This window comes from Carcharodon carcharias, chromosome X, assembly GCF_017639515.1.
Source record: "Carcharodon carcharias isolate sCarCar2 chromosome X, sCarCar2.pri, whole genome shotgun sequence".
In the NCBI taxonomy this organism is placed as follows: Eukaryota; Metazoa; Chordata; class Chondrichthyes; order Lamniformes; family Lamnidae; genus Carcharodon; species Carcharodon carcharias.
Window position 1 is genome coordinate 15,751,281 of NC_054507.1, and position 25,298 is coordinate 15,776,578.

The following is a 25,298-nucleotide window of genomic DNA, read 5'->3' on the forward strand; positions in this document are numbered from 1 at the left end:
ATCCTCAACTACCAGTCCAACTCTTCTAAAATTATTCATGGAATCAGCTTCCACCACCTGACCAAATCCCAACAACTCTCTTAGTGAAAAATGTTCTCCCCTCTAAATGTTTTGCCAATGATTTTAAATCTGTGTCCATTGGTTATTGACCCACCCACCAGAGGGAAGAGTTTTACATCTCCTCTGTTGAAACTTCTCATCCATTTCACATGCTGCTTTCTACGTACCTCAGGATTGCACACTTAAGTGACAGTATACGGGATGGATTTCTTGGGCCAGAATTTTACAACTCCTGGGGGCAGGTTGGCAGGCAGGGGGGGCGTAAAATTGGGTGCCATGGCAGTGGCCCATCACCTAACCTGACAAGTGGCAATTAACATTCGCACCCACAACTACCAGCCAATGACCATCTCCAACAAGAGAGAATCTACCCATCGCCCTTGACGTTCAATGGTATTACCATCGCTGAATCCCCCACTAGCAACATCCTGGGGGTTACCATTGACCAGAAACTGAACCGGACGAGCCATATAAATACTGTGGCTACAAGAGCAGGTCAGAGGCTAGGAATCCTGCAGTGAGTAACTCACCTCCTGACTCCCCAAAGCCTGTCCACCATCTACAAGGCACGTCAGGAATATGATGGAATACTCTCCATTTGCCTGGATGAGTGCAGCTCCCACAACACTCAAAAAGCTTGACACCATCCAGGACGAAGCAGCCTGCTTGATTGGCACCCCATCCACAAACATTCACTCCCTCCACCACTGACGCACAGTAACAGCAGTGTGTACCATCTACAAGATGCACTGCAGCAACTCACCAAGGCTCTTTCGACAGCAGCTTCCAAACCCACGACCACTACCATCTGGAAGGACAAGGACAGCAGACACATGGGAACACCCCCACCTGGAAGTTTCCCTCCAAGTCACTCACCATCCTGACTTGGAAATATATCGCCGTTCCTTCACTGTCGCTGGGTCAAAATCCTGGAACCCCCTCCCTAACAGCACTGTGGGTGTACCTGCACCACATGGACTGCAGCGGTTCAAGAAGGCAGCTCACCACCACCTTCTCAAAGGCAATTAGGGTTGGGAAACAAATGCTGGCCCAGCCAGTGATGCCCACATCCTGTGAATGAATAAAAAATACCACCACCACTGGGATTTTACCCGAGGTGGAGAAAACCTCCCGCTTGCCTTTGGGCCAATTGAGGCCCTTAAGTGGCCATTTAAGGCCTCCTCTCACCACATCTGGGATTTTACAGGCGGTAGCACGTGCCAGTGTCCAGCACCAAGTACTGCTGGCTGGGGATAGCAGGGGTGGGGAATGCGTGGGCTGCCTCCTGTTCAGTCACACTGTGCCCGACAGAGGCCCCCGACTATTTGATTGACCAGCAGCTCTCAGAGGTGGGACATCCTTCTCAGGGGGGCTCCCCTGAGCCAATTAACAGCCCGACGGCCATTAAAACCCTACGGGGCGTCCCGGCCAAGTGGAGGTGGGCTAGCCCCCTGAGGCGGGGTCTCCACCTCTGCATAAAATGTGAGCCCTGATCAAAATAATTCTCCCAAGTGGGCTGAGATCCCATGTGCCACAAACTGAGTGGAAAATTGTGATCTCTGGTTTTGAAGTACAGAGAGGAAATGGACAGCAGAAAGATTGGGAGGGGGGGGGGGGGGGGGGTGGGGGGTGGTGGGGGTGGCCTGGAGGGTACATGGAGGCCAGAAATTCCTCGGAGCAGCTCCTGGAAGGGGTGGAAAGCCCACTGAGGTGTCGATGTGAAATTGCCCTCACACTTCTGGGTGAAGTAATTGGTGGAGTGGGAGTGGGAGTGCGAGTACCTCCTCTCCCCACTCTCCCCCCACCCACACCCCCAAAGGAATTGCCTAGCCTTTGCATGTAGTTTTGGTCATTATTCAAGATGGTTAAAATGATAGAAGGGTTCAAAATGATGGCTGCTGTTTCCACCAGCAGAAGAACCATGGGGAGGTGGTGGTGTAGTGGTATTATCACTGGCCTAGTAATCTAGAAACCTCAGGGAACCTGGGTTCAAATCCCACCACAGCAGATGGGAGAATCTGAATTCACTAAAAATCTGGAATTAAAAGTTTGATGATGACCACCATAACATTGTCAATTGATATAAAAACCCATCTGGCTCACTAATTCCTTTTAGGGAAGGAAATCTGTCCTTACCTGGCCTGGCCTACATGTGACTCCAAACGCACAGCATTGACTTTTACAATGCCCTCTGAACAAGGGCAATTAGGGACTGGCAATAAGTGCTGGCCTATCCAGGGATGCCCACATCCAATGAATAAAAAAAAGCTGCTCTCAATCTTAACATTAGAGCTCAGCTGTTCAGGAGGGAAATCATGTAATCAAAGAGTAGTGGAAAGCTGGAATTCTCTCCCCAAAAAGTCTGTGGATAATTGGAGATTTCAAGACTGAGATTAATAGATTTTTATTAGATAAAGGTAAAAATAAAACAGGTAAATGAAGTTGGAGTGCAGATGAGGAAAAGACCAGTAGTCTTATTTCCCAGTTTTACTGGTGTTCCATTTTAAGGTATACAAGACCAGTTCAGACCAGTATTCTTATTTCCCAGTTTTACTGGTGTTCCATTTTAAGATATACAAGACCAGTTCAGACCAGTATTCTTATTTCCCAGTTTTTACCTGTATTCCATTTTAAGGTGTACAAGACCAGTTCAGACCAATATTCTTATTTCCCAGTTTTACTGGTATTCCACTTTAAGGTATACAAGACCAGTTCAGACCAATACTCTTATTTCCCAGTTTTACTGGTGTTCCATTTTAAGGTATACAAGACCAGTTCAGACCAGTATTCTTATTTCCCAGTTTTACTGGTGTTCCATTTTAAGGTATACAAGACCAGTTCAGACCAATATTCTTATTTCCCAGTTTTACTGGTGTTCCATTTTAAGGTATACAAGACCAGTTCAGACCAGTATTCTTATTCCCCAGTTTTTACTGGTGTTCCATTTTAAGATATACAAAACCAGTTCAGACCAGTATTCTTATTTCCCAGTTTTACCGGTGTTACATTTTAAGGTATACAAGACCAGTTCGGACCAGTATTCTTATTCCCCAGTTTTTACTGGTGTTCCATTTTAAGATATACAAGACCAGTTCAGACCAGTATTCTTATTTCCCAGTTTTTATTGGTGTCCCATTTTAAGGTATACAAGACTAGTTCAGACCAGTACTCTTATTTCCCAGTTTTACTGGTGTTCCATTTTAAGGTATACAAGACTAGTTCAGACCAATACTCTTATTTCCCAGTTTTTCCTTTTGGGAGCCATGATTTAATTGACTGGCAGAACAGGTTTGAGGGATAGAGTGGCCTCCAACAACTCTGGCCTCTTGAACATCCCTGATTTCCACCGCTCCACTAGTGGCGGCCATGCTTCGAGCTGCCAAGGCCCTTAGCTCTGAAATTCCCTCCCTAAACTGCTCCGCCTCTGTGTCTCCTCTTTAAGATGCACTTTCAAATCTGCCTCTTTGGCCAAGCTTTTGATCATCTACCCAAATGTCCCCTTAAGTGTCTCAGTGTTGAATTTTGTTTGATAATGCTCCTGTGAAGCACCTTGGAACATGTTACAATATTAATCGTGCTATATAAATGCAAATTGCTGTTGCTTGAAGAATGACTTGATTTTGTTTCAGAGGAGTTTTTCTGTGTATGCTGTGTTGCATTACTGTTTTTTGGGGTTTTATAATGGGTGAACGGGGATCTGTCATGATGATGGCATCACTTGTCTGTGAAATGTAATTGGGCAGAATTCTTTGTAACTGGCCCGAAAGGTTTTGTGTAATAGGATTGGTCAATAATGAAAGGAAATAACCAATTAAGAAGAAGAGAAAGGCAGACTTAAATACTTACTTAGTCAATGACGGGGAAGATGGAAAGTGAAGATTTCAACAGGCACATGTAGGGAGTGCACTTGATGCACATGACAAACACGAGACCTTGGAAGTCATGTTGCCCAATTAGTTGGTGTGACCAGATTATTAAAAGTTCAATGCCTGACTCATTGAATATTCTTCTATCTTTTCCAGTTGATCTGAGGCGGGAGAGTAAAGAAAACCAATGGCTAGGGGTGACGGTCAAAAGCCAAGGGATTGGAGGGAAAGTTGTGGTGAGTCGATTAAGGCAAGGGTTTGGAAAGATTATATAAAAATAACAACCTGTTGGAGGATGCAGTAATGTTGAACTATATTTTTACATAGCTGTGAACTAGTTACAGGTCCTATTAATTGAATTACCGAATTCAAAATCAATTTAATCCTCAAAGGGATTCTTTAGGAGTACATTAGAAATGATGATACAGCACTGGTTCCAGCATTTCATGGATATATATAGATTAGGGGAAAAGTAAACACTCTATAAAGTAATAAGGAAAAAAGGTAGAACTTTGTACAGCCACTCTATTGCACATACTGCTATTTTAACAGTGCTGCTTTTTGCTGTCACTTAACATTTACCTCCGTTATGAGGGAGTTGTTCAATTTTGAAAGTTACCGTGAGGAGTTTAGGCAGAAACTTAATTGACAGGGAAGTCTCTCCAGTCATCGAGTGACAGCAATTGGAATCCTAGAACTGGCCGCAGAGCCTGAGGAAACGAGTGGCAAAAAACTACCCGTCAAAATTTCCATTCCTGATCGCCCTCCAGTGGCTCCTTTTGGAACATTCATGTATGTGGAAGATTGCCCCACGGTTGAACAGTCTGTTGACAATCACTGCCCAGTTGCACATGCAAAGTGTGAATGCTTGGGTGAGGAAATGGAGAGCCTGCCAGCAACTGTGGAACAGTATCCCAACATTTATCGACATCTTGAGAAGACATGGAGAACAACGAAGAATATCGAAAGGATGAGAGGGTTCGTTTTTCAACAAAAAAATTGTTTGACTCTTGGAGTCAACTTTAAAAATCAAACAATATAAGTTATTGAGCCTAGGGAGCCGAATAGCACATGAGAGTAGAAATGATTTGTTAGCAGAGACACTTCATGGATAACCCACATCTCTCCCTATGTTAATTTAATTCTCTCTGTGTCAGGCTCTCCCCTCCCCACTCCTTACCTCCACTGCCCCCCTCCCCCCATTTCGGGGCCAGCTTCCCAGACAATGTCATCAGCACCCACCGCTTAAACAAAAGGGGAAAGGAAATAAAATCAACAGATATTAAAATTAATCATTCTCTTTTTAAAGTGTTTGAACTTGAAAAGACACGTTGATCATGAGCTCCTCTCTGTAAAGAGAAACAAAATGGGGGAAATGTCATCTTGAAAACACAGGCAACAGTTTGTGGCAATCTAGCCACATAATCAGCACTAAGTTTATCCCATGACTGGATGGTTGTGGGCTCAAATCCCAGGCCAGCCTGTTATTTAAATTTGCTTGTCTCTGTATAGTTGGGATCCAGTTCTACCCATATTCAGCTGGGCACAGTTAACTGGCAAACTGACCTTGCTACAAAGTCACCTCTTATTGGTTGCCTACACAGCACCGATAACTGCAATTGGCTGTAGTTGAAACCATCTCACACTTTGGGAACATGGAGGTTGCACTGGAAGAGGCCATTCACGTAGAAAAATAAGGCAGGGAATGGCAGTAGATATTGAATGGGACTGGACAGTGTGATGACAAAAGAACTAGAGGTGATGTGAGGAAAAACTTTCTCTCGCAGCAAGCGGTTAGGATCTGGAATGCACTGTCTGAGAGTGTGGGGGAGATGGGGTCAATCGAGTGGTTAGGATCTGGAATGCACTGCCTGAGAGTGTGGGGGAGACAGGGTCAATCGAGTGGTTAGGATCTGGAATGCTCTGTCTGAGAGTGTGGGGGAGACAGGGTCAATCGAGTGGTTAGGATCTGGAATGCACTGCCTGAGAGTGTGGGGGAGACAGGGTCAATCGAGTGGTTAGGATCTGGAATGCACTGTCTGAGAGTGTGGGGGAGACAGGGTCAATCGAGTGGTTAGGATCTGGAATGCTCTGTCTGAGAGTGTGGGGGAGACAGGGACAATCGAGTGGTTAGGATCTGGAGTGCACTGTCTTAGAGTGTGGGGAGATGGGGTCAATCGAGTGGTTAGGATCTGGAATGCACTGCCTGAGAGTGTGGGGGAGATGGGGTCAATCGAGTGGTTAGGATCTGGAATGCACTGCCTGAGAGAGTGGTGGAGACAGGATCAATCGAGTGATTAGGATCTGGAATGCACTGCCTGAGAGTGTGGGGGAGACAGCATCAATCGAGTGGTTAGGATCTGGAATGCACTGTCTGAGAGTGTGGGAGAGACAGGGTCAATCGAGTGGTTAGGATCTGGAATGCACTGTCTGAGAGTGTGGTGGAGACAGGGTCAATCGTGAGGTTAGGATCTGGAATGCACTGTCTGAGAGTGTGGTGGAGACAGGATCAATCTAGTGGTTAGGATCTGGAATGCACTGCTTGAGAGTGTGGTGGAGACAGAGCCAATCGAGTGGTTAGGATCTGGAATGCACTGTCTGAGAGTATGGGGGAGACAGGGTCAATCGTGAGGTTAGGATCTGGAATGCACTGTCTGAGAGTGTGGTGGAGACAGGATCAATCAAGTGGTTATGATCTGGAATGCACTGTCTGAGAGTGTGGTGGAGACAGGATCAATCGAGTGGTTAGGATCTGGAATGTACTGTCTGAGAGTGTGGGGGAGACAGGGTCAATCGAGTGGTTAGGATCTGGAATGTTCTGTCTGAGAGTGTGGGGGAGACAGGGTCAATCGAGTGGTTAGGATCTGGAATGCACTGCCTGAGAGTGTCGGGGAGACAGGGTCAATCGAGTGGTTAGGATCTGGAATGCACTGTCTGAGAGTGTGGGGGAGACAGGGCCAATCGAGTGGTTAGGATCTGGAATGCACTGCCTGAGAGTTTGGCGGAGACAGGATCAATCGAGTGGTTAGGATCTGGAATGCACTGTCTGAGAGTGTGGGGGAGACAGGGTCAATCGAGTGGTTAGGATCTGGAATGCACTGCCTGAGAGTGTGGTGGAGATAGAATCAATCGAGTGGTTAGGATCTGGAATGCACTGTCTGAGAGTGTGGTGGAGACAGGGTCAATCGTGAGGTTATGATCTGGAATGTACTGTCTGAGAGTCTGGTGGAGACAGGGTCAATCGTGAAGTTAGGATCTGGAATGCACTGTCTGAGAGTGTGGTGGAGACAGGGTCAATCGTGAGGTTAGGATCTGGAATGCACTGTCTGAGAGTGTGGTGGAGACAGGATCAATCAAGTGGTTATGATCTGGAATGCACTGTCTGAGAGTGTGGGGGAGACAGGGTCAATCGAGTGGTTAGGATCTGGAATGCACTGTCTGAGAGTGTGGTGGAGACAGGATCAATTGAGTGGTTATGATCTGGAATGCACTGTCTGAGAGTGTGGGGGAGACAGGGTCAATCGAGTGGTTAGGACCTAGAATGCACACTCCGAGTGTGGTGGAGACAGGGTCAATCGAGGCTTTCAAAAGGGAATTGGATCATTATCTAAAGAGAAAATTTTCAGGGCTATGGGGAAAAGGCTGGGGGAGATGGAGTTGCTTTTACAGAGGGTTAGCACAGACACGACAGGCCAAATGTGCTGTAACCATTCCCAGATTCTATTTTATTCCTGTAGGGAACATTTTAAACTATCCCAAATTAGTCGGAAGATATCTTGTTGCTGTATTGGCGGCAAAGATTCCATGTTGTGTATTGGGCATGTAGCTCAGTTTCCATTGGCAAGCAAACCAGTGCTAAACAGGATTAATCAGCTGCCCCACTCAAGCAGGGTGGCTGTCGTTCAGAAGGGACAGGAGAAGATGCCCTTCTGACGTTGCAGTTAAGGTTCATTGTCAGGGCAAAGTTGTGTTCCTGACTTTGATATTGGATCCCAGCTGCAGAAAAATATTCCTCCACACAGACGTCCCTCACTTTGACAAACCCAATTCCCCATTGTCCCCACCATTTAAAAGCAAACAGGGTTCAAAAATGATTTCTCTTTTTCTTCCCAAACCTTCTCTTCTATATGCATTGATTCCATGGACATTGGCCACCCCTCACGAGTGGTCATTCTTCATGTGTGCGGGCCCTGATGGTAAGTGTTAGCAAGTTGTTTGAACTGCAGAGGGCAGCACAGGTAAGCCCAATACTGTCCTCACCTGCCCGGCATCCAAGCAAGCAACAGGAGCCACTGGCTGGTGAACAGCCCTTGGCCAGATCTCCCTAACTCATGGACACTGAGGCCAACTGAACATCACTTTCTCTCCCCTTCCTGTCACCCCCATCTGAGATTAACTAACCCAGCACAGACTGCGGAACACCTTGGACCTTCCTGCATCAAGTGGAGAAACTTGCTGAGGCATGACCGGGAGCTTTTCAGATGGTCTTTCTAAAGGATATGACGATTATAAGCATCAGGAAAGATGGAGCAGGCTGGGGCTCTTCCCTCGAGGAAAATGAAGACCAAAGGGTGACCTGATAAAGGTCTTTAACATTATGAAAGGTTTCAACAGGGTAGACACACATGTTTCCAGTTCTGGAGTGAGACAGAACTAGGGGCCGTCAATATTAGATAGTCACGAATAAATCCAAGAGGAGAATTCAGGAGAAATTTCTTTACCCAGAGTGTGGGGAGAATATGGAACTGGTTGTCAGGGAAAGCTAGACAAACACATGTGAGTGAAAGGAATCGAAGGGTATGTTGATCGGGTGAGATGAAGTGGGGTGGGAGGAGGCTTCAGGGGAGCACAAACATTGGCAAGGAGTAGATGGGTTGAATGGCCTGTTTCTGTGCTGTAAATATTATACAAATGTCCTGTTTTGGTTGCAGACTTGCGCTCATCGCTATGAGGTGAGGCAACGTGTGAATCAGCCAGCGGAAACCCGAGACATGATTGGGCGCTGCTATGTGCTGAGCCAGGACTTAAATATCAGAGACGAGCTGGATGGTGGTGATTGGAAGTTCTGTGAAGGTCGCACGCAGGGTCACCAGCGCTTTGGGTACTGTCAACAGGGAATCGCGGCAGGCTTCACACCGGACGATCATTACATTCTATTTGGCACCCCGGGGACGTACAACTGGAAAGGTCAGTTATTTCCAATTTTGTGCAGGTCTGAAAAAAATAACTGGCATCTTTGCTGTGACAACCAAGATAAAAACATCATTAACTGTCAACGCCTTATCCTGATGATTCATCACAAGACAGCTTTGTGTCCATTGAGCTATATATAATTTGAATCCCGGTTCCTCTTCCGTCCACCTCACTACTGTGCTGCCTCTTTTCAGTCCTGAGGTTTGGAGGTCAGTGTTATTGTCTGCTATTGTCTGACTGCTTGGCTTGAGGCAGCCTTGCACTGGTGTGAGTAGAGTCCTCACCACTGGCACTGCCCGCGCTGATCCCGGGCAACTGTGAACATTGGGTGAGTGGCGCAAGCCCTTTCTCCTCACCGTTGGTGCTGATTACAAAGGTGCCAACTGTGTGAAGTGCTACTTTGGGTCATTGAGTGCTAAGGAGTTTAAACAATGAGAGAAGGTGCAGCAAGTCACCCAAGCTCATCGCAGTGGTTACACAGTGTGAGCAGCTGACGGAGACTTTAGCCAGCCCCGACTGACTGTTAGCAATCACTGGGAGGCAGTTGTCATACTGTCCACTACATACAGCAGGCAGAAAACATGAGAACACCTCCTGTGGACTGTGTGCCCCTATCCCTGGCCTGTCCATGTAGTTGCCTGCTCAAGGTGGCAATTTTGAGTGACAGATGTTTTTTTTTTAAAATCTATTCATTGGATGTGACCATCACTGGCTAGGCCCATTTAGAAGGCATTTAAAGAGTCAACCACATTGCTGTGGGTCTAGAGTCACATGTAGGCCAGAACAGGTAAGGACAGCAGATTTCCTTCTCTAAAGGGCAGAGTGAACCAGATATAACAATTGACAATGGTTTCATGGTCATCAACAGACTCGTAATTCCAGATTTTTATTGAATTCAAACTTGACCATCTGCCATGGTGAGATTTGAACCCACGTCCCTAAAGAATTACCCTGGGTCTCTGGAATACCAGTCCAGTGACAACACCACCACACCACTGTCTTCCCCTATGTTAGTTAGCCTAACTTCATCATTAAACAAGCCGCCACTCCTACTATCCTTCCATGATAACTAGACTCCATGGAAACACAAAGCTGTCAGAGTTCCAATGGCCCAAATTGTTTCGTTTTGCTACAGAATTCCTGCAGGTCAGGTGAAAAGCGGTGCAGTGAATTAGCACAGTACCCTTTCACCCTTGGGATCTTGGTGTGAATCCGACTCAAAGTAATGGCGGGCACAGCCTGCTCTCTCACAGGGTCCAGTGCAAAACAAGTTTGCTGCACTTTTGAACCCAGTGCCCATGACCCCAACTGGTAGCTCGGGCACCTTAATCAGAGGACTGTGGCATTGGAAATGTCAGGGTGACACTGATACAGATGGCGATGCTTTTTATGAGCTTGGTGTTGAAGGCACATGCTTAGGCAGTGTAGAGGGAGCTTTACTCTGCATCCAGCCTGGAAGTGTTCCCATTCCCCAGGGCTGAAACCTTCACCATCGCTAATACATCCACTGACAAAAAAACAGTGGATCAAGTCAGTCCCTGTCAACAGCTGATGATGAAGATTATGAGTTCAGATTCCTGATTGAAGAATGAAACAAATGCAAGGTGGAATTTTACAGTCCCATTGTGGCGGGGGTAGGGCTGTAAAATGCGGCAAGCCATTCAAAAGTCGATTGTCCGGCAGGACCGGCAAATCCCACCAGCAGGAGGGGCTGCAGAATTCCGCTCTCAGGCTTATTTTAAATGGATTAGCTGTGAGTGACATTATAAATTACAACGGAGTGACTGTCACTCTGGAAGTGCCCTCAAAGCTGGCATTAAGATGAAGGAGATCTTCAAGATTATGAAGAGTTATGCAAAGGTAAATCACGATAGTGTATTTTCACTGTTAAGCAAGACAATAATCATGGGGCATAAATTGAAAGGTGAGAATAGAGGATAGGTTGGAATCTGGAGCTCTCCACCATAAATGTTTGTCTCTAGATTCACAAGAATGATTCCGGGGATGAGGAAGTTCAGTTACATAGGTTGGAGAAGTTAGGACTGTTTTCCTTGGAGAAGAGAAGGCTGAAAGGTTTGATAGAGGTATTCAAAATCATGAGGGGTCTGGGCAGAGTAGATAGGGAGAAACTGTTCCCACTGGTGAAAGAATCGAGAATGAGAGGGCACAGATTTAAAATAATTGGCAAAAGAATCAAAAGCGACATGAGGAGAAACCTTTACACGCAGTGAGTGGGTAAGGTTTGGAATGTACTGCCTGAGAGTGTGGTGGAGGCAGATTTAATCGAAGTATTGCAAAGGGAATTAGACTGTTATCTGAAAAGGAAGAAGGTGCAGGGTTAGGGGGAGAAGGTGGGAGAAAGGCACTCGGTGAGTTGCTCATTCAGAGAGCCAGTGCAGACATGATGGGCCGAATGACGACCTTCTGCACTGTAATAGTTCTGTGAACTTCCTTGGGAGGCCCCCTGATGGCATGGATTCTAACTGTTTATTTCCAAAGCTTTCAGGTTCATTCCTCAGTCACAGAGAGAAGGGCTGTTTGTGTCATGCATTTGAATAGGGACAATTCTTCATGTTTACAGTGGATCCATTTTGTTTGAAAGTAACATTTTACCATTTTTGTTATTGATGCAAAATTTTAAGTATGAAGCGTGATTTATTTTAAAAAACATCCACTTACACTTATGGTGTAAGTGTCAAAGAATCTACAATTAGTCTTAATATATGAAGGCTTCGAGCTTCCAGGGTCCCACTAAATATTGGTGCAATTTGGAGATTCCATTAAAAGCTATTGACATACATCTAGGGAATCTCTTGCCCTCACTTCCCAAAGTTATCAGCTGCCCAATGGAAATCAGGGCTGTACCAGAAAATGTGTTTGATTGCTAGAAGAAGATAATAGCAGTGGTAGAGCTGCTAGTGGGGAGGGGGACATCACAGTAGTTTCACAGAACCTTTACAGTGCAGAAGGAGGCCATTCGGCCCATCAAGTCTGCACTGGCTCTCTGAAAGAGCGTTCTACCTAGTCCCACTCCCCTGCCTTATCCCCGTAACCTTGCACATTCTCTCTTTTCAGGTAGCAATCCAATTCCCTTTTGAATACCTCGATTGAACCTGCCTCCACCACCCTCTCAGGACACTTGTTCCAGACTCCTGACTCCAACCACCCTCTGGGTCAAAAAATTTTTCCTCACATCACATTTACTCCTTTTGAATCTGTGCCCTTTAGTTCTTGATGCCCTTTTGAGTGGGGACAGTTTCTCAATATTTACCTTGTCCATACCCCTCAGGATCTTGAATACCTCTATAAAGTCTCCTCTCAGCCTTCTTTTCCCCAAGGAAAACAGTCCCAAATTCTCCAATCTATCCTCGTTGCTACGGTTCTTCATCCCTGGAATCATTCTTGTGAATCTCCTCTGTACTCTCTCCAAGGCCTTCACATCCTTCCTCAAGTATAGCACCCAGAACTGGACACAGTACTCCAGGCGACCTTCCTCCCCAATCGTTTTGAGGTCGGGCAACACGAACCTGGAGGACCCCCTTCATTTTGCCCCCAGGAAACCTCCTGTCACCCATCTTCGAGATCCAGGCTGAGCTTCAAGTCTTGGCCAGTTCAGCCTTTGGGTAAGTTGCCATTCCCCGCTCTCTCGCTTGGTCCACTTCCTCGATCCCCTTCCTGCTAAATTGGGCAAACTTTGAGTTCAACCCCACCCCCCAGCCCAGTCCCAAGCCTAGTTCCAGCACCGACTGATTGGTCAACAAGTACAGGAAAATTCGGAACTCCTGATGATGTTGATGGATTGCCTACGGCCTAACCAGAGTCCAGAAGCCTAGTTTGAAAACCCACGGATTAGGTGACGAGAATTTGGTTGACCTTACAACCCTGAGGCAGTGGCCCTGCTCATAATCCAAGCCCCGATCTGTGCTGCGTGCTGTTGCTAATGTGCAGTGTTGCGGATTAATCCAGGGGGTAAGCTTTGTTTTCTGTGTTCGTTTTTTTTTTGTTTCACTTAACTCTCAATATTTTTAGGTAATGTTCGGACAGAACAGTTGAGTCATTCTTTGGTCTTCTTGGGCATCTATGACGACGGTCCATATGAAGCGGGTGATGAAAGAAAGCAGGAAGCTGAGCTGGTCCCTGTACCTGCCAATAGTTACTTAGGTAGGATACCTAATCAGTGCAGACAGAGAGAGGTGACTGGAAGTTTTCCAAAGTGGCCGAGAATTCCATTTAGGTTAAACAGCATCATAATTTACACCCGGCCCCCGCCACCGGCCCAGATTTATTGCTAAAATAAAACCTCTCTTTGGTTTCCCAACAACCATTTTTGATTTGTTTCCCTCTTTAATGTGCTTCACTAATTTTGCCATGCTTCACAGGAGCAGGTTAACCGTAGAGTCTGGATGCCACATGTGTGTGGGTTCACAATCGCACCAGGCTACTCATTTGCAGACACATGCATCGTTTTGCATGTCCCCACCCCCAGCACCGATAGTTCCGGTAATGGCCATTGCCCTGCCGGATGATGCACCATTGCTACCCAGGCTCGGCACAGTGCTCACCATGGCAAATCCACTGCAGAGCTTTCTTTTGGAGCATGTTGCCTCCTTTGGCGACGCTGCTTCACGACTTCCTGAGACCAGGAATTGCATTGGAAATAATATGCAGGGCCACCTTGAGTTACGAATGTGTTCCTGCTTGTTCTGAAATGCACAGCGTTTTTTTCCCCCCCCCCCGACTTATATTTAAAAGTCATTGACGCTATTGTTTAACCTTAGGGGAACTGTCAGCTGCTCATTCAGTCACCTCCCTCTGTCGTGCATTATCTTTTTGATTCTAACTCGTCTTCTTCTTTTCCCCCTTCTTCCCCTCCCCATCCATCTTGAATGCACAGGTTTAATATTTCTGACAACTACCAGTAGCTCAGACCCTGATCAGTTGGTTTACAAGACACCGGACCCTGCTGAGAAACCAGCGAGAAGTCCTCACGACGTAGCCCAACATAGTTACTTAGGTTTGTAACTGCGCATGTGGCAGGGAAAGTGTGCAGCCATTCCCTCTTGTGTCTATATCTGTGTCCAAACATTCTGTGAGGGCAAAAAAAAAAACAAAATCAAATCCTCATGTTGTTGTGTTTCATTTACGAGCCTCCATATTTCTGCACACTTTGAAGGTCACATGAATGTCACTGCTTCCTGTTGGTCAGGCTCCTTGGTAACACAATAACCATTGGGCCGATCCAAGCCCAAGATGGCCACTTTCAGTCAAAAGAGACATTGTCTACCACAACGGTTCTCTGTCGCAGAAAGCGGGTATTTTAATTTTGGTTATAAGTGAGATGGAGTACAAAGTGGATCAAGAGGTGACAGTAGGACAATATTTTGGAATAGCAATCATATCCAAGCATCCCAAGGTCTTAAAAAAAGGTTGTTCTGATTCCTGCTATCCAGTGTTTCTCTGCAACATGGGAAAACAGTGAGTCACTCATCTCTAAATCAGGCCCATTTTAGTCTAATTGAACAAAGTTGAATTTGTTCACATGACTTATTTAGGAAGTAAATATGAATAGGTGCAGCTCAGGCCAACTTTATCTAATGTTAACAAACTTGAAAATGGGAAGACTTTGAAGTTCCAGCTTCCTTGGCAAGTGACGGAAGGTTATCAGGGAAGCCCTCAACCCTGAACTTGCATGTCTGTGAGGAAGCTGTCTTGTTAAGAGCAACATTATTGATGTTCAAGGGACCATATGGAAGCAGTGATGTTATGTGTGAGTTGTGTGTACAGCCCACAACACTGTAACAGACTGCCGAATTGACTTCAAGCAAGCTATTATGATCCGAGCTCTGGTGATACCAAAGGAATGTTTGTGCATTAGTTGGAAGTCTGCCCAGTCAAAAACAGCTTCACTCAATTCCGGTAGTCCATTACACAGTTGGCTGTCAGAGAGTATGGCTGCCTGCCATTGTGCCTGCAAGGAGTGCTTCCGGTTATCCTGCATGCAATGACACCAGAATGTTTTAGTTAACACGCGTGTGCCAGGGTTCAGTGACTGCTGTCAGTACTGAATCCTGGTGTCCTCCACATGGCAAGGATGGGCGTACAAAATGTGTTTTTGAGCATTTCAAGCTTGGTCTCTTGACATATATCCCTGATATTGGGAAATGTTTTTGAAACATTACCAAGTAGAAGTGACAGGTGGAGCTTCCAACATGGTCGTGTCTCACATAAGAGGGATTTGGGGAGTCCTTGTACGTGAGTCACTGAAAGTTAGCATGAAGATACAGCAAGCAATTCGGAAAGCAAATGGCATATTGGCATACCATGGCGAGGTTGAAGGAAGGAAGTCTTGCTACATATGCACAGAGTTTTGAGACCACGCCCAAGGAACAATATACTGGTCTTCGAGGGAGTGCAACAAGGATTCAGTCGATTGATTCCTGGGATGAGAGGGTTGTTCAATGAAGAGAGATTGAGGAGAATGAGCCTATGCACTCTGGAGTTTAGAAGAATGAGAGGGGATTTCATTGAAACATATAAAATTCTTCGAGGGCTTGACAGGTTAGATGCTGTGCAGTTGCTTCCCCTGGCAGGAGAGTCTAGAACTAGGGGGCATAATCTAAAGATAAGGGGTTGGCCATTTCAGACAGAGAAATTCTTCACTCAGAGAGTTGTGAATCTTTGGAATTCTCTATCACAGAGGGTTATATGCTCAGTCACTGAGTATGTTCAAGACTGAGATCAATGGATTTTTGGACACGAAAAGGAATCAAGGGGTATGGGGATAGGGTAGGAAAGTGGATTTGAGGTCAAAGTTCCCCAACCTGACTTGGAACTATATCACTGTTCCTTCACTATCGCTGGGTCAGTCCTGGAACTCCCTCCCCAACAGCACTGTGGGTGTACCTACATCACATGGACCTCAGCAGTTCAAGAAGGCCACCTTCTGAATGGCAGTTAGGGATGAGCAACAAATAGTGGCCTAGCCAGCGACACCCACACCTCATGAATGAGTAAAGAAAAAAGATCAAAGCTCAGCCATGATCATACTGAATGGTGGAGTAGGCTGAATGGCCTACTGCTACTCCTAATTCTTATGTTCTTATGTTTCTTATAAAGGATTAAGGGTCATCTTCGGAAATTTTCAGCTGCAAATTTGAAGTAGTAAGGCTGGAACAACTTCCTTTGTTCCTCTGTTGCCTGAATAAAGTTCACTATGTATAATTTTCATTCCATAAAGCTATCTTGGAATCCAATGCTGACCCATAAATTTATGATTTCAGTTTCATAACTTGTCATGATGAGATTTCAGCTTATTGGCCAACAAACTGGACCTCATTGCTTCCATTCTGTAGATGTAAATTGGGTGCAAAGAGGGCCAAATTCACTAGCAAGGTTGCCCCAGAGATGCCTGAAAGATGTTCGAGGGTTGTTTTTCAGTCACCCGAGCAGCAACAGGCATAAGGCTCCATCTATATGCAATGAGGGGATAATGTTTTAGGACCCTCCTGGGAAATTGGGCGGCCACCAAAAAAGGAATGTATTTTTTTAAAAAGTGTTTTATTTCTCTCAGATCATTCATAATGAGGCCTGAGGCCTAATTGTGGGTCAGTCTCGGACCTCTTGGTTCAGGCATGTGTTGCAGGTCTGAAACTAGGTGCCAACAAATTTCTACACCAGGAATTCTGGATTGCTAGTCCAGTACCATTTCACTACAATAGAATACCCCTTAAGTGTGTGTGGGCTATATTTTTCATGCAATTCATTTGTAGTTTATAAAGGGACTCTTTAGGATGGCATAGGAATGGGATGTGGTTGGTAACTAATGGGGCTAAAGGCCGATAAGTCCCCTGGACCTGATGGATTGTATCCTAGGATATTAAAGGAAGTAGCTACAGAGATAGTGGATACACTGGTAGTAACTTCCAAGAATCCTTAGATTCTGGAGAATTCCCAGAGGATTGGAAAACAGCCAATGTAGCACCCTTATTCAAAAAGGGAGGGAGACAAAAAAAGGTAACTATAGGCCAGTTAGCTTAGCATCTGTCATTGGGAAAATGTTAGAGCCTATTATAAAGGATGTATAGCAGAGCATTTAGAAATACATAATATAATCAAACAGAGTCAGCATGGCTTCATGAAGGGGAAATCATGCCTGACAAATTTATTAGAATTATTTGAGGAGGTAACAAGCAGGATAGATAAAGGGGAACCAGTAGATGTAATATAATTGGATTTCCAAAAGCCGTTCAATAAGGTACCGCACATAAGGCAACTTATTAAGATAAGAGCCCATGGTGCTGGGGGTAGTATATTAGTCTGGATAGAGGATTGGCTAACTAATAGAAGACAGAGAGTTGAGATAAAGGGGGTATTTTTCAGGATGGCAACCTGTAACTAGTGGAGTGCCACAGGGATCAGTGCTGGGGCCACAATTATTTACAATAAATATTAATGACTTGGATGAGGGAAGTGAATGTACTATTGCCAAGTTTGCGGATGACACAAAAATAGGTGGGAAGGCAACTGGTGAGGATGACACAAAGAATCTACAAAGGGATATAGACAGGTTAAGTGGGCAAAAACTTGGCAGATGGAATATAATGTGGGAAAATGTGAGGTTATGCACTTTGGCAGGAAGAATAGAGGAGCTGAATATTATTTAAATGGAGAAAGACTGCAGAAAGCTGCAGCACAGAGGGATTTGGGGGTCCTCATGCATGAATCACAAAAAGCTGACATACAAGTTCAGCAGGTAATAGGGAAGGCCAATGGAATGTTGGCCTTTATTTCAAAGGGAATGGAGTATAAAAACAGGGAAAACTTGCTAAAACTATAAAAGGCACTAGTTAGAACACATCTAGAATACTGTGAATAGTTTTGGTGCCTTTATCTAAGGAAAGATATACTGGCATTGGAGATAGTCCAGAGAAGGTTCACTAGGTTGATCCCTAGGTATGGAGAGATTTTCTTATGAGGAAAGGTTGAGTAGGTTGGGCCTGTACTCATTGGAGTTTCGAAGAATGAGAGGTAACTTTATTGAAACATTTAAGATTCTTACGGGGCTTGACAGGGTAGATACTGAGAGGTTGTTTCCTCTTGTGGGAGAGTCTAGGGCCAGAGGGCATAATCTCAGAGTAAGGGGTCACTCATTTAAAACAGAGATGAGGAGGAATTTCTTCTCTCAAAGAGTAGTGAATCTCTGGAATTCTTTACTGCAGAGGGCTGTAGAGACTGGGTCATTAAGTATATTCAAGGCTAAGATAGTCAGGTTTTTAATCAGTAAGGGAATCAAGGGTTATGGGGAAAAGGCAGGAAAGTGGAGCTGAAGATTATCAGATCAGCCATGATCTCATTGAATGATGGAGCAGGCTTGATGGGCCGAAGGGCCTACTTCTGCTCCTACCTCTTATGGTCTATGGTAAAGACGCTGGTCTTTCACCTCAGACCTAAGTTTGAATCCAGTGTAGACAGATGGGATTAAAATCTTCACACGGATGGCTGATTTGAAGAATAGAAGTGCCCAATTGGTACAATAGGGCCTCTTTTGATGTTGGAGTCAAGGTACAGTGTTGGACAAAGTAATGAGAGCTGTGCTGTTTAACCTGAGCTATACTCATCTGGAAGCACTTGATGGTGGATGTGAAGGTGGAAAACATTTGACACTTCTGTCAAATATCTCTCACTTTGAAGAGCATTGAAATAAAAAAATTATCACACAGCAAAATAAGAGAATCCTGAGGCAGTTGTGTCTGTTTCTCAAATATCCAGGATTCTACTTCAAGAGACCAATCTTTTCAAGTCTAAATTGGCAATAATTACAAACGTGCACTTTGCCCATGTGGATTTTTCATAATCTCCTTGTATTTTGTCCACTGTCTTTGGCATGCTAGTGCGTGCATGTTGCATGTTTCTGCTGGCTTATTGTGTTGCCTAGACACTTGTCATGTCATTCCCAGTCTTTGTTTCCACTCTTCTTCCATCTCCTCAAACCAGTTGCATCGACCGACTCCTATGCCTGGTACACACCCCTTTGTTGGGGTGTGGGATAACTGTGGGACACAGTCCAGAAGCAGAGATGAAATTCCAAACAGGATGATGTCAGGTTTGAATCACCTGCCCGTGATGTACTAGTTGACCATTGAGGCCAGGAGGCGATGATAGTGGTGACTTGATTGGCCTCAGGGGCCTTATGCCCTCTAGAGAGGGAAAATGGAATTGGCTAGCGAGCTCTTCATGCTCATTGTCTAGTGGCTGTAACCAGATTCCCCACATGGGCAGATGGTCTGCTAATGCTCCCTAACTGAGCTCTCACATGACAGCCACTTGGGAGAGGTAATGTAGGGCAGCCACCATCTATGGAACCATACTGCAACATTACCTCTTCAAGAGAGAAAGGAAGAAAAGCAGAAAAACAAAACAGCTTGTCTCATTGGGGACCCTGCTTTAACCAGGTCATGAGATCCAGGAAACCAATTAATCCCACTTCCTATTCGGTGCAGTCATTGCTTTCAAGTTTAATGCTCTTAGAAGAGCTCGTTTGTAAAGCAAAGGGTTAGACTGATCAGAATAAATCTAGTCCTGTCATTGGACAATACAGTTCCGTCATCATATTGCACGACTAATATCGCCACCAATACACGCCAGTATTTTGACTAGTTCATCCCTACCAATTTGCATTGCTGCCTGATATCAAAGAGCAAAATAGTCCATTCTCCAACCACTGCCAGCTTGCTTGAATGGGCCAATAATTGTCATAACAGCAAAAAAAAATCATCTGCTTCAGTCAATTAATGACCAGTCGTTGGGGATCTTTATTGCGCAACCCTTCCGCCATCTTGGAGAGGCCCTGCCACCCATGATGTTTCATCCTCTCCAGCACATCCTTTCACACCTCTTACAGCTTCTGCCAAACCAACCATTTTGTGTTTCGCATGGGTTGGGCTATTGGAGGGTTAGCATATCTGCACATGAGCAGTGAGTGCTTTTGACTTCATATTTAACACAGCACCAGCATCGTGAACAACATGTTGCACTTGCGTAACCATGACAATCTTTCGATGGGGGAAGGAAAAGAAAACAATGCTTTTAAGAAACAAATTAATCTCGTACTCGCTAATGTTTCATTCAAATAAAGTTGAATTATCCTATTTGCTTCATCAGTTTGAGAGGAGTTACGTAGTTAATTTTCCAAGGAGTAATGATTGTGGTTGAAAAATTGGTGTTTGAGCCTTAAGGAACAATACAGTGCTTGTGGGAGCTCCTGATGAGTTTCAGGTCAAGGTTCCTGAATGTAGGAAAATGAGAGGGTTGAGCACTTCTGCAATTTATATTAATGCAATGTACTTCCTTCTTTTCCTCATTTCTGGGGACAGGCCCTCACATTAGCATGGCTGAGAGCAGGAACTCACCATGTTGTGAACGGAAGGCTTGAAGTTCTGCCACCCCATGACCCAGCAACCTGGCACTCCAGTGCCAGTGCGATTTCTATAAGATCTTAAATGGAAAGAGGTGTTCCACCATATTCTCAGCACTGCTTAGAACAGCTCATTATAGCAGAAAGGCTCTGTCCTACCACACTAAACAGATGAATGCAATGAGCCAAGCCTGTTCTTCAAAATATTGTACTAGAAAAGGCCAGAACTCCCATTTAAGAAACTCTTGCAGAACAAACTTGCAGCCATCTATCAGTTTACATCCGAAGTAGCTTATTGTAAATTGATCCTGTTCATGCAGGTTGTCCATCAATATAATAATGAGAATCTCGTGCAATTTTCTTCTCCAAACTCAAAGTTCTCTGGGATTATGTCAAGAGGCTTTTCCTACACAGAAGAAAAAAACGGTTCAGAACCACCAGTATTCTTATTTCCCAGTTTCCCACCTCCTCCAGGAGGACAGCGAGGCACTCATCCAAAAAGCGGGTCCGAGTGCCCACCCGACCTGCCCTATTGCCTGCCGTGTCCAGCCGCACTCGACCCCATAACTTGAATATTGAAAATGCAGAAGAGACATTCTTCCATGGCAGCCTTCAAGCCTTCGATTTAAACCGGCCGCTGGGTCACCATGGGACCTGGCGGCCGATAGGCACCTGCCCCTTCCCGACCATTTGGGAGCCGCATTTCACGCTGGGTGGGCCTTAATTGGCCTGCCAGTATGAAATCGCGATCGTGGGCCAATCGCAGGCAGTGGCCTGCTTCCCGGCCAATCACGCCCAGCCAGCGACCTGAAAATTCTGCCCCAGGGAGCATTTTTTCTCCCACACAATGGAAAGTAGAAATGTGGAATTTTGTTCCCTAAAAGGCTGTGGATGCTAGGGGTCAGTTGGACCTTTCAAGACTGAGATGGATAGATGTTAGGTAAGGGTGCCAAGGAATATGGAGCCAAGGCAAATAAATAGAGTTGAGGTAGAGATCAGCATGATCTAATTGAGTGATGGAGCAGGTTCGAAGGGCTGAATGGTCTCCTGTTTCTGTGTTTCTCTTGTTGATGATAAGTATCTGACCTCCAAGTAGTGTTGTAACATTAGGGAACTTTTCTGGTTTACAGTGTGAGAGTGGAAATCTTTGAAGAAAATTGTCATTCTAGGGATGTGTGTGTGTGTCCTGGAGCTGCCAGCAGTCTAAGGGTTAAATGTCTTCTAATACAAGGGAGCTTGCTACAGTGTTTGACATCTTCTTTTAGCTTTTAGAAAAGAAGATTAAAACATTACCAACAGTTCTAAATTTACACATGATGCAAATAGGATACAGTGCTGCTTTCTGATATATTTATAGCATTGACAATATTTAACCAACTCGTGACTAACATAGGAACATACGAATTAAGAGCAGGAGTAGGCCATTTGACCCTTGATCCTGCTCCGCCATTCAATAAAATCATGGCTGATCTCATTGTAACTTCCCTCCTACCCCCGATAACCTTTCACCCCTTTTGCTTTTCAAGAATCTATCTATCTCTGCCTTAAAAATATTCAGTGACTCTGCTTCCACCACCTTTTGAGAAAGAGAGTTCCAAAGACTCTCAACCCTCTGAGAGAAAAAATTCTCTTCATCTCTGTTTTAAATGGGCGACCCCTTATTTTTAAACCATGACCCCTAGTTCTAGATTTTCTATAAGAGGAAACACCCTCTCCACATTGACCCTGTCAAGATCCCTCAAGATTTTAAAAGCTTCAATGTTTAGAAAGCATGGGAATGCATATAGGGGCAGCATGTGCTGAGAGCATGTCGCACACACAATGGAAGCAAGTGCAGATTCAAGGACTTAATCGAATGGAAAAGCTGTTTGGCTAACCTTTTCATGATGGCTCGCAGTCATGAATGTATCTTCTTCCCTTCGATAAACCCAAGGGTTGGGTGAAGGCCCATATTGCAAGGGAGATCTCCCAAGTTTGAAAAGTGCGGGAGAACAGCTGAGATCATTGAAAATAGTTAGTTGAGCTCACAGGTTGAGTTTTAAAGGCTTGAATAAAGAAAGCTGAGGAAAATAAAGAGGTTGACAGTTTTGAAGTGAAAGGAATGATGAGAGCAGGATAATAACAGGTGAGGCTCATCTGAGATAAAAACAAAAAACTGTGGGTGCTGGAAATCCAAAACAAAAACAGAATTACCTGGAAAAACTCAGCAGGTCTGGCAGCATCGGCGGAGAAGAAAAGAGTTGACGTTTCGAGTCCTCATGACCCTTCAACAGTTCTGCTGAGCTTTTCCAGGTAATTCTGTTTTTGTTGAGGCTCATCTGAGTTCATCCATCCAGAAAAATATACTCACACTGCCCCCACTGCAGCATCCAATTGCTTCTTAAACAATCCCAGGACTCACACCAGCTCCATTCTATCCAGGGCTCCATTCCAAATATGGACAAAGAAGTTACATGAAAAACAGCTTCCTGATATCAGCCCTCAATTTACATTTTGCTGTTTGACTCTGTGTCCCTTAGTTTTAGTTTGAGGTCATTTTCCAGATTAACATTATCCATACCACTTCCTATCTGGCACCCCTCAATGAGATCACCTCTCCAGTTGCATCCTTTCCAGACGTAAAGGCTTAAGAGGTGAATTTTAACTCCTCCACACGTCCTCCCACAACCCCGAACCTGGTGAAAACTGGTCAGTGTGCAGTTAAGATGGAGCCATTCTGCTCTGTTCCAAGTTTAAAATGCCTGAAGATTCAAGTGTCGAAGGCACTTGTACAAGCCAGGAAATTAGGAGGCTTGCAGCATCAAAAATGCCATCTTAACCCCCAGAGTACCCACCCCCAGCAACTACGATCAACTCTGAAAGCAGAAGTGTTGAAATCTGTTCAGACCTCCACAGGCATCAATCACCCTTGAGAGTTGAGTTGCTGAAATCAGGTTGTGGTATCTGGGAGAGGATTATTGTGGGTTTACCATGTGTTTGATGTTCACTGTGAGTCCCACTAAAGCCAGACAACATTTGCATCAACTCGGAATAACCCATGGTAATAGTTTCCTGGATACGGTGATCTGCATGTTGCCAAGAAGCCCCAACTAACAAACTGTGCCTCCCCCTTCTGGAAATAATCCGCATATCAGCAAGTTTGTTTTCAGTGTCAAGAGGGCTTTGCAGAAAGGGTTGCGTTGTTCAGCCGCCGAATGCATATAGAGAGCATGGCCCTGGCGTTCCAGAGCATACCACTTCCATGGCAGCGGCCATCTTGCGCATGGAATGCTCAGTGTCGGTGACCATGGCCCTGATCACATTTTCCAGGCGCACCTTCAGTGCTGCCCGCCACCTGGGGGTCTCCTCATCGGCTAGATCTGAGGGCTGGTCGACACCCCTTCAACATGCAGAGTGATTCATTTATTACCAGCGTCACGTAATGAGCAGGACATATCTGTGGCGGCTGTGATTTTTCGGGCAGGTGAGGCCTACACTTTGTATGCCCAACCAAGTTGTCTTGTTCCCATGGCAACAAGCACTTCATGCTGCATAAATGCATGCTGTTGTTGTTGGACCGCATTGTAGAGATCGTTTGTTAAGGATTTGTTTCCCAAAAGCCTCTTTTTAGGCCCCATTTAAATTGGCACTTAAAGTTGGCTTGCATTTTCTAGTGGTTCAAAAAGTAACACATTCAGATCCACAATCTGTGGGTTTGTTCTGCTGGGGACTGCCAAAAGTGGCCTGTTTGAACCATAAAGCAAGATAATTTATCTTTTATTGTTTTATGAGGTATTTCTTTACTTACTACAGTATGTCTTCAACTAGAGTGTGTGCAGGTGTCACATACCAATCTGTATATCCAGGCACGAGAGGATGTGTGAGGATGACCTATGGTCTAACTTTCTTTTCATTCTTTGTGTGGGAAGTCCCTAACCTCTGGCACCTTCCTGTATCATTGCGATTAAGATCAGGGACTTATGACCAACTCCTCAATCCCCATATAGTGCCTTGAATATAATTAAAGTTAAAATAAGTAAGGTAGGGAGACTACAGAAATCAGACAGGAGGCAAACCATGTTCAATGTATTTTGGCTTAGTAGCAGAATTCTATATAATGATCCAGCAAAGCGGACAATTCAACTTTATTGTTTATGCCAAAGGTGATCAAATATTTGATCTGTGAACAAAAAGGGTTCATGTGGAAAATCGTGTGGTTCTGTGGAAACATTGAGCTATTGGGAGCAATCTGCCATTTTAAAATAAAATAGCTGCTGATGAGATTGTGCCTTGTGAATACAATGTTTCCCTCACCACTCCCTTTTTGGTGTATTGTTCAGTAGTGGAGCTGTTGTGGGATTCAGGTGTACAGGGTCAATGAAATCCTCCAAATTGAAATGTTATTTGTGTAGATGAATTTGCTCAAGCTGCCATTTTTACATCGTCTTCAACTAATGCACAGTTTTGGATAAAAGTGTATATTTTTAGACCAACGCAAGATATTTAATTTCACGCTAATAAAAATATCCACCTTTCTGGAGGGGCAAGCCTTGAGTTTTGCCTTCAATATAGCTGCCACCATTTACCAGTCGCTTTGATATCACAATACATTTTTAACCTAAACTGAGTTTTTGCACTTTGTGGATCTGTTTTGTGAGCAGTTGGCCACTTTCTGAAGTGTATTGCATATTTCTAACATGGTGTATGTTTCTTTCTCTGTAGCCTGCACTCACCTTGAGTGAATCTACTTCCGAGTTGACTCAAAGTAGTACAAAATGCAGTGAGAG

The 25,298-nt window shown here is 44.9% G+C and overlaps 1 protein-coding gene across 4 annotated transcripts in view; it reads left to right on the forward strand.

Annotated features, from left to right (window-relative positions):
• The window catches only part of LOC121273263 (integrin alpha-7-like), a 273,170-nt gene that overhangs the window by 100,938 nt on the left and 146,934 nt on the right, over window positions 1-25,298 (forward strand). For 3 of the 4 annotated variants that reach the window (XM_041180296.1, XM_041180293.1, XM_041180295.1), the window contains exons 3-5: window positions 4,083-4,162; window positions 8,858-9,113; window positions 13,149-13,280. In XM_041180296.1, coding sequence (XP_041036230.1) covers window positions 4,083-4,162; window positions 8,858-9,113; window positions 13,149-13,280 — 468 coding nt within the window. Of the gene's footprint in view, window positions 1-4,082; window positions 4,163-8,857; window positions 9,114-13,148; window positions 13,281-14,013; window positions 14,134-25,298 lie in introns of all 4 variants that reach the window. The other variant, XM_041180294.1, reaches the window with a different exon arrangement.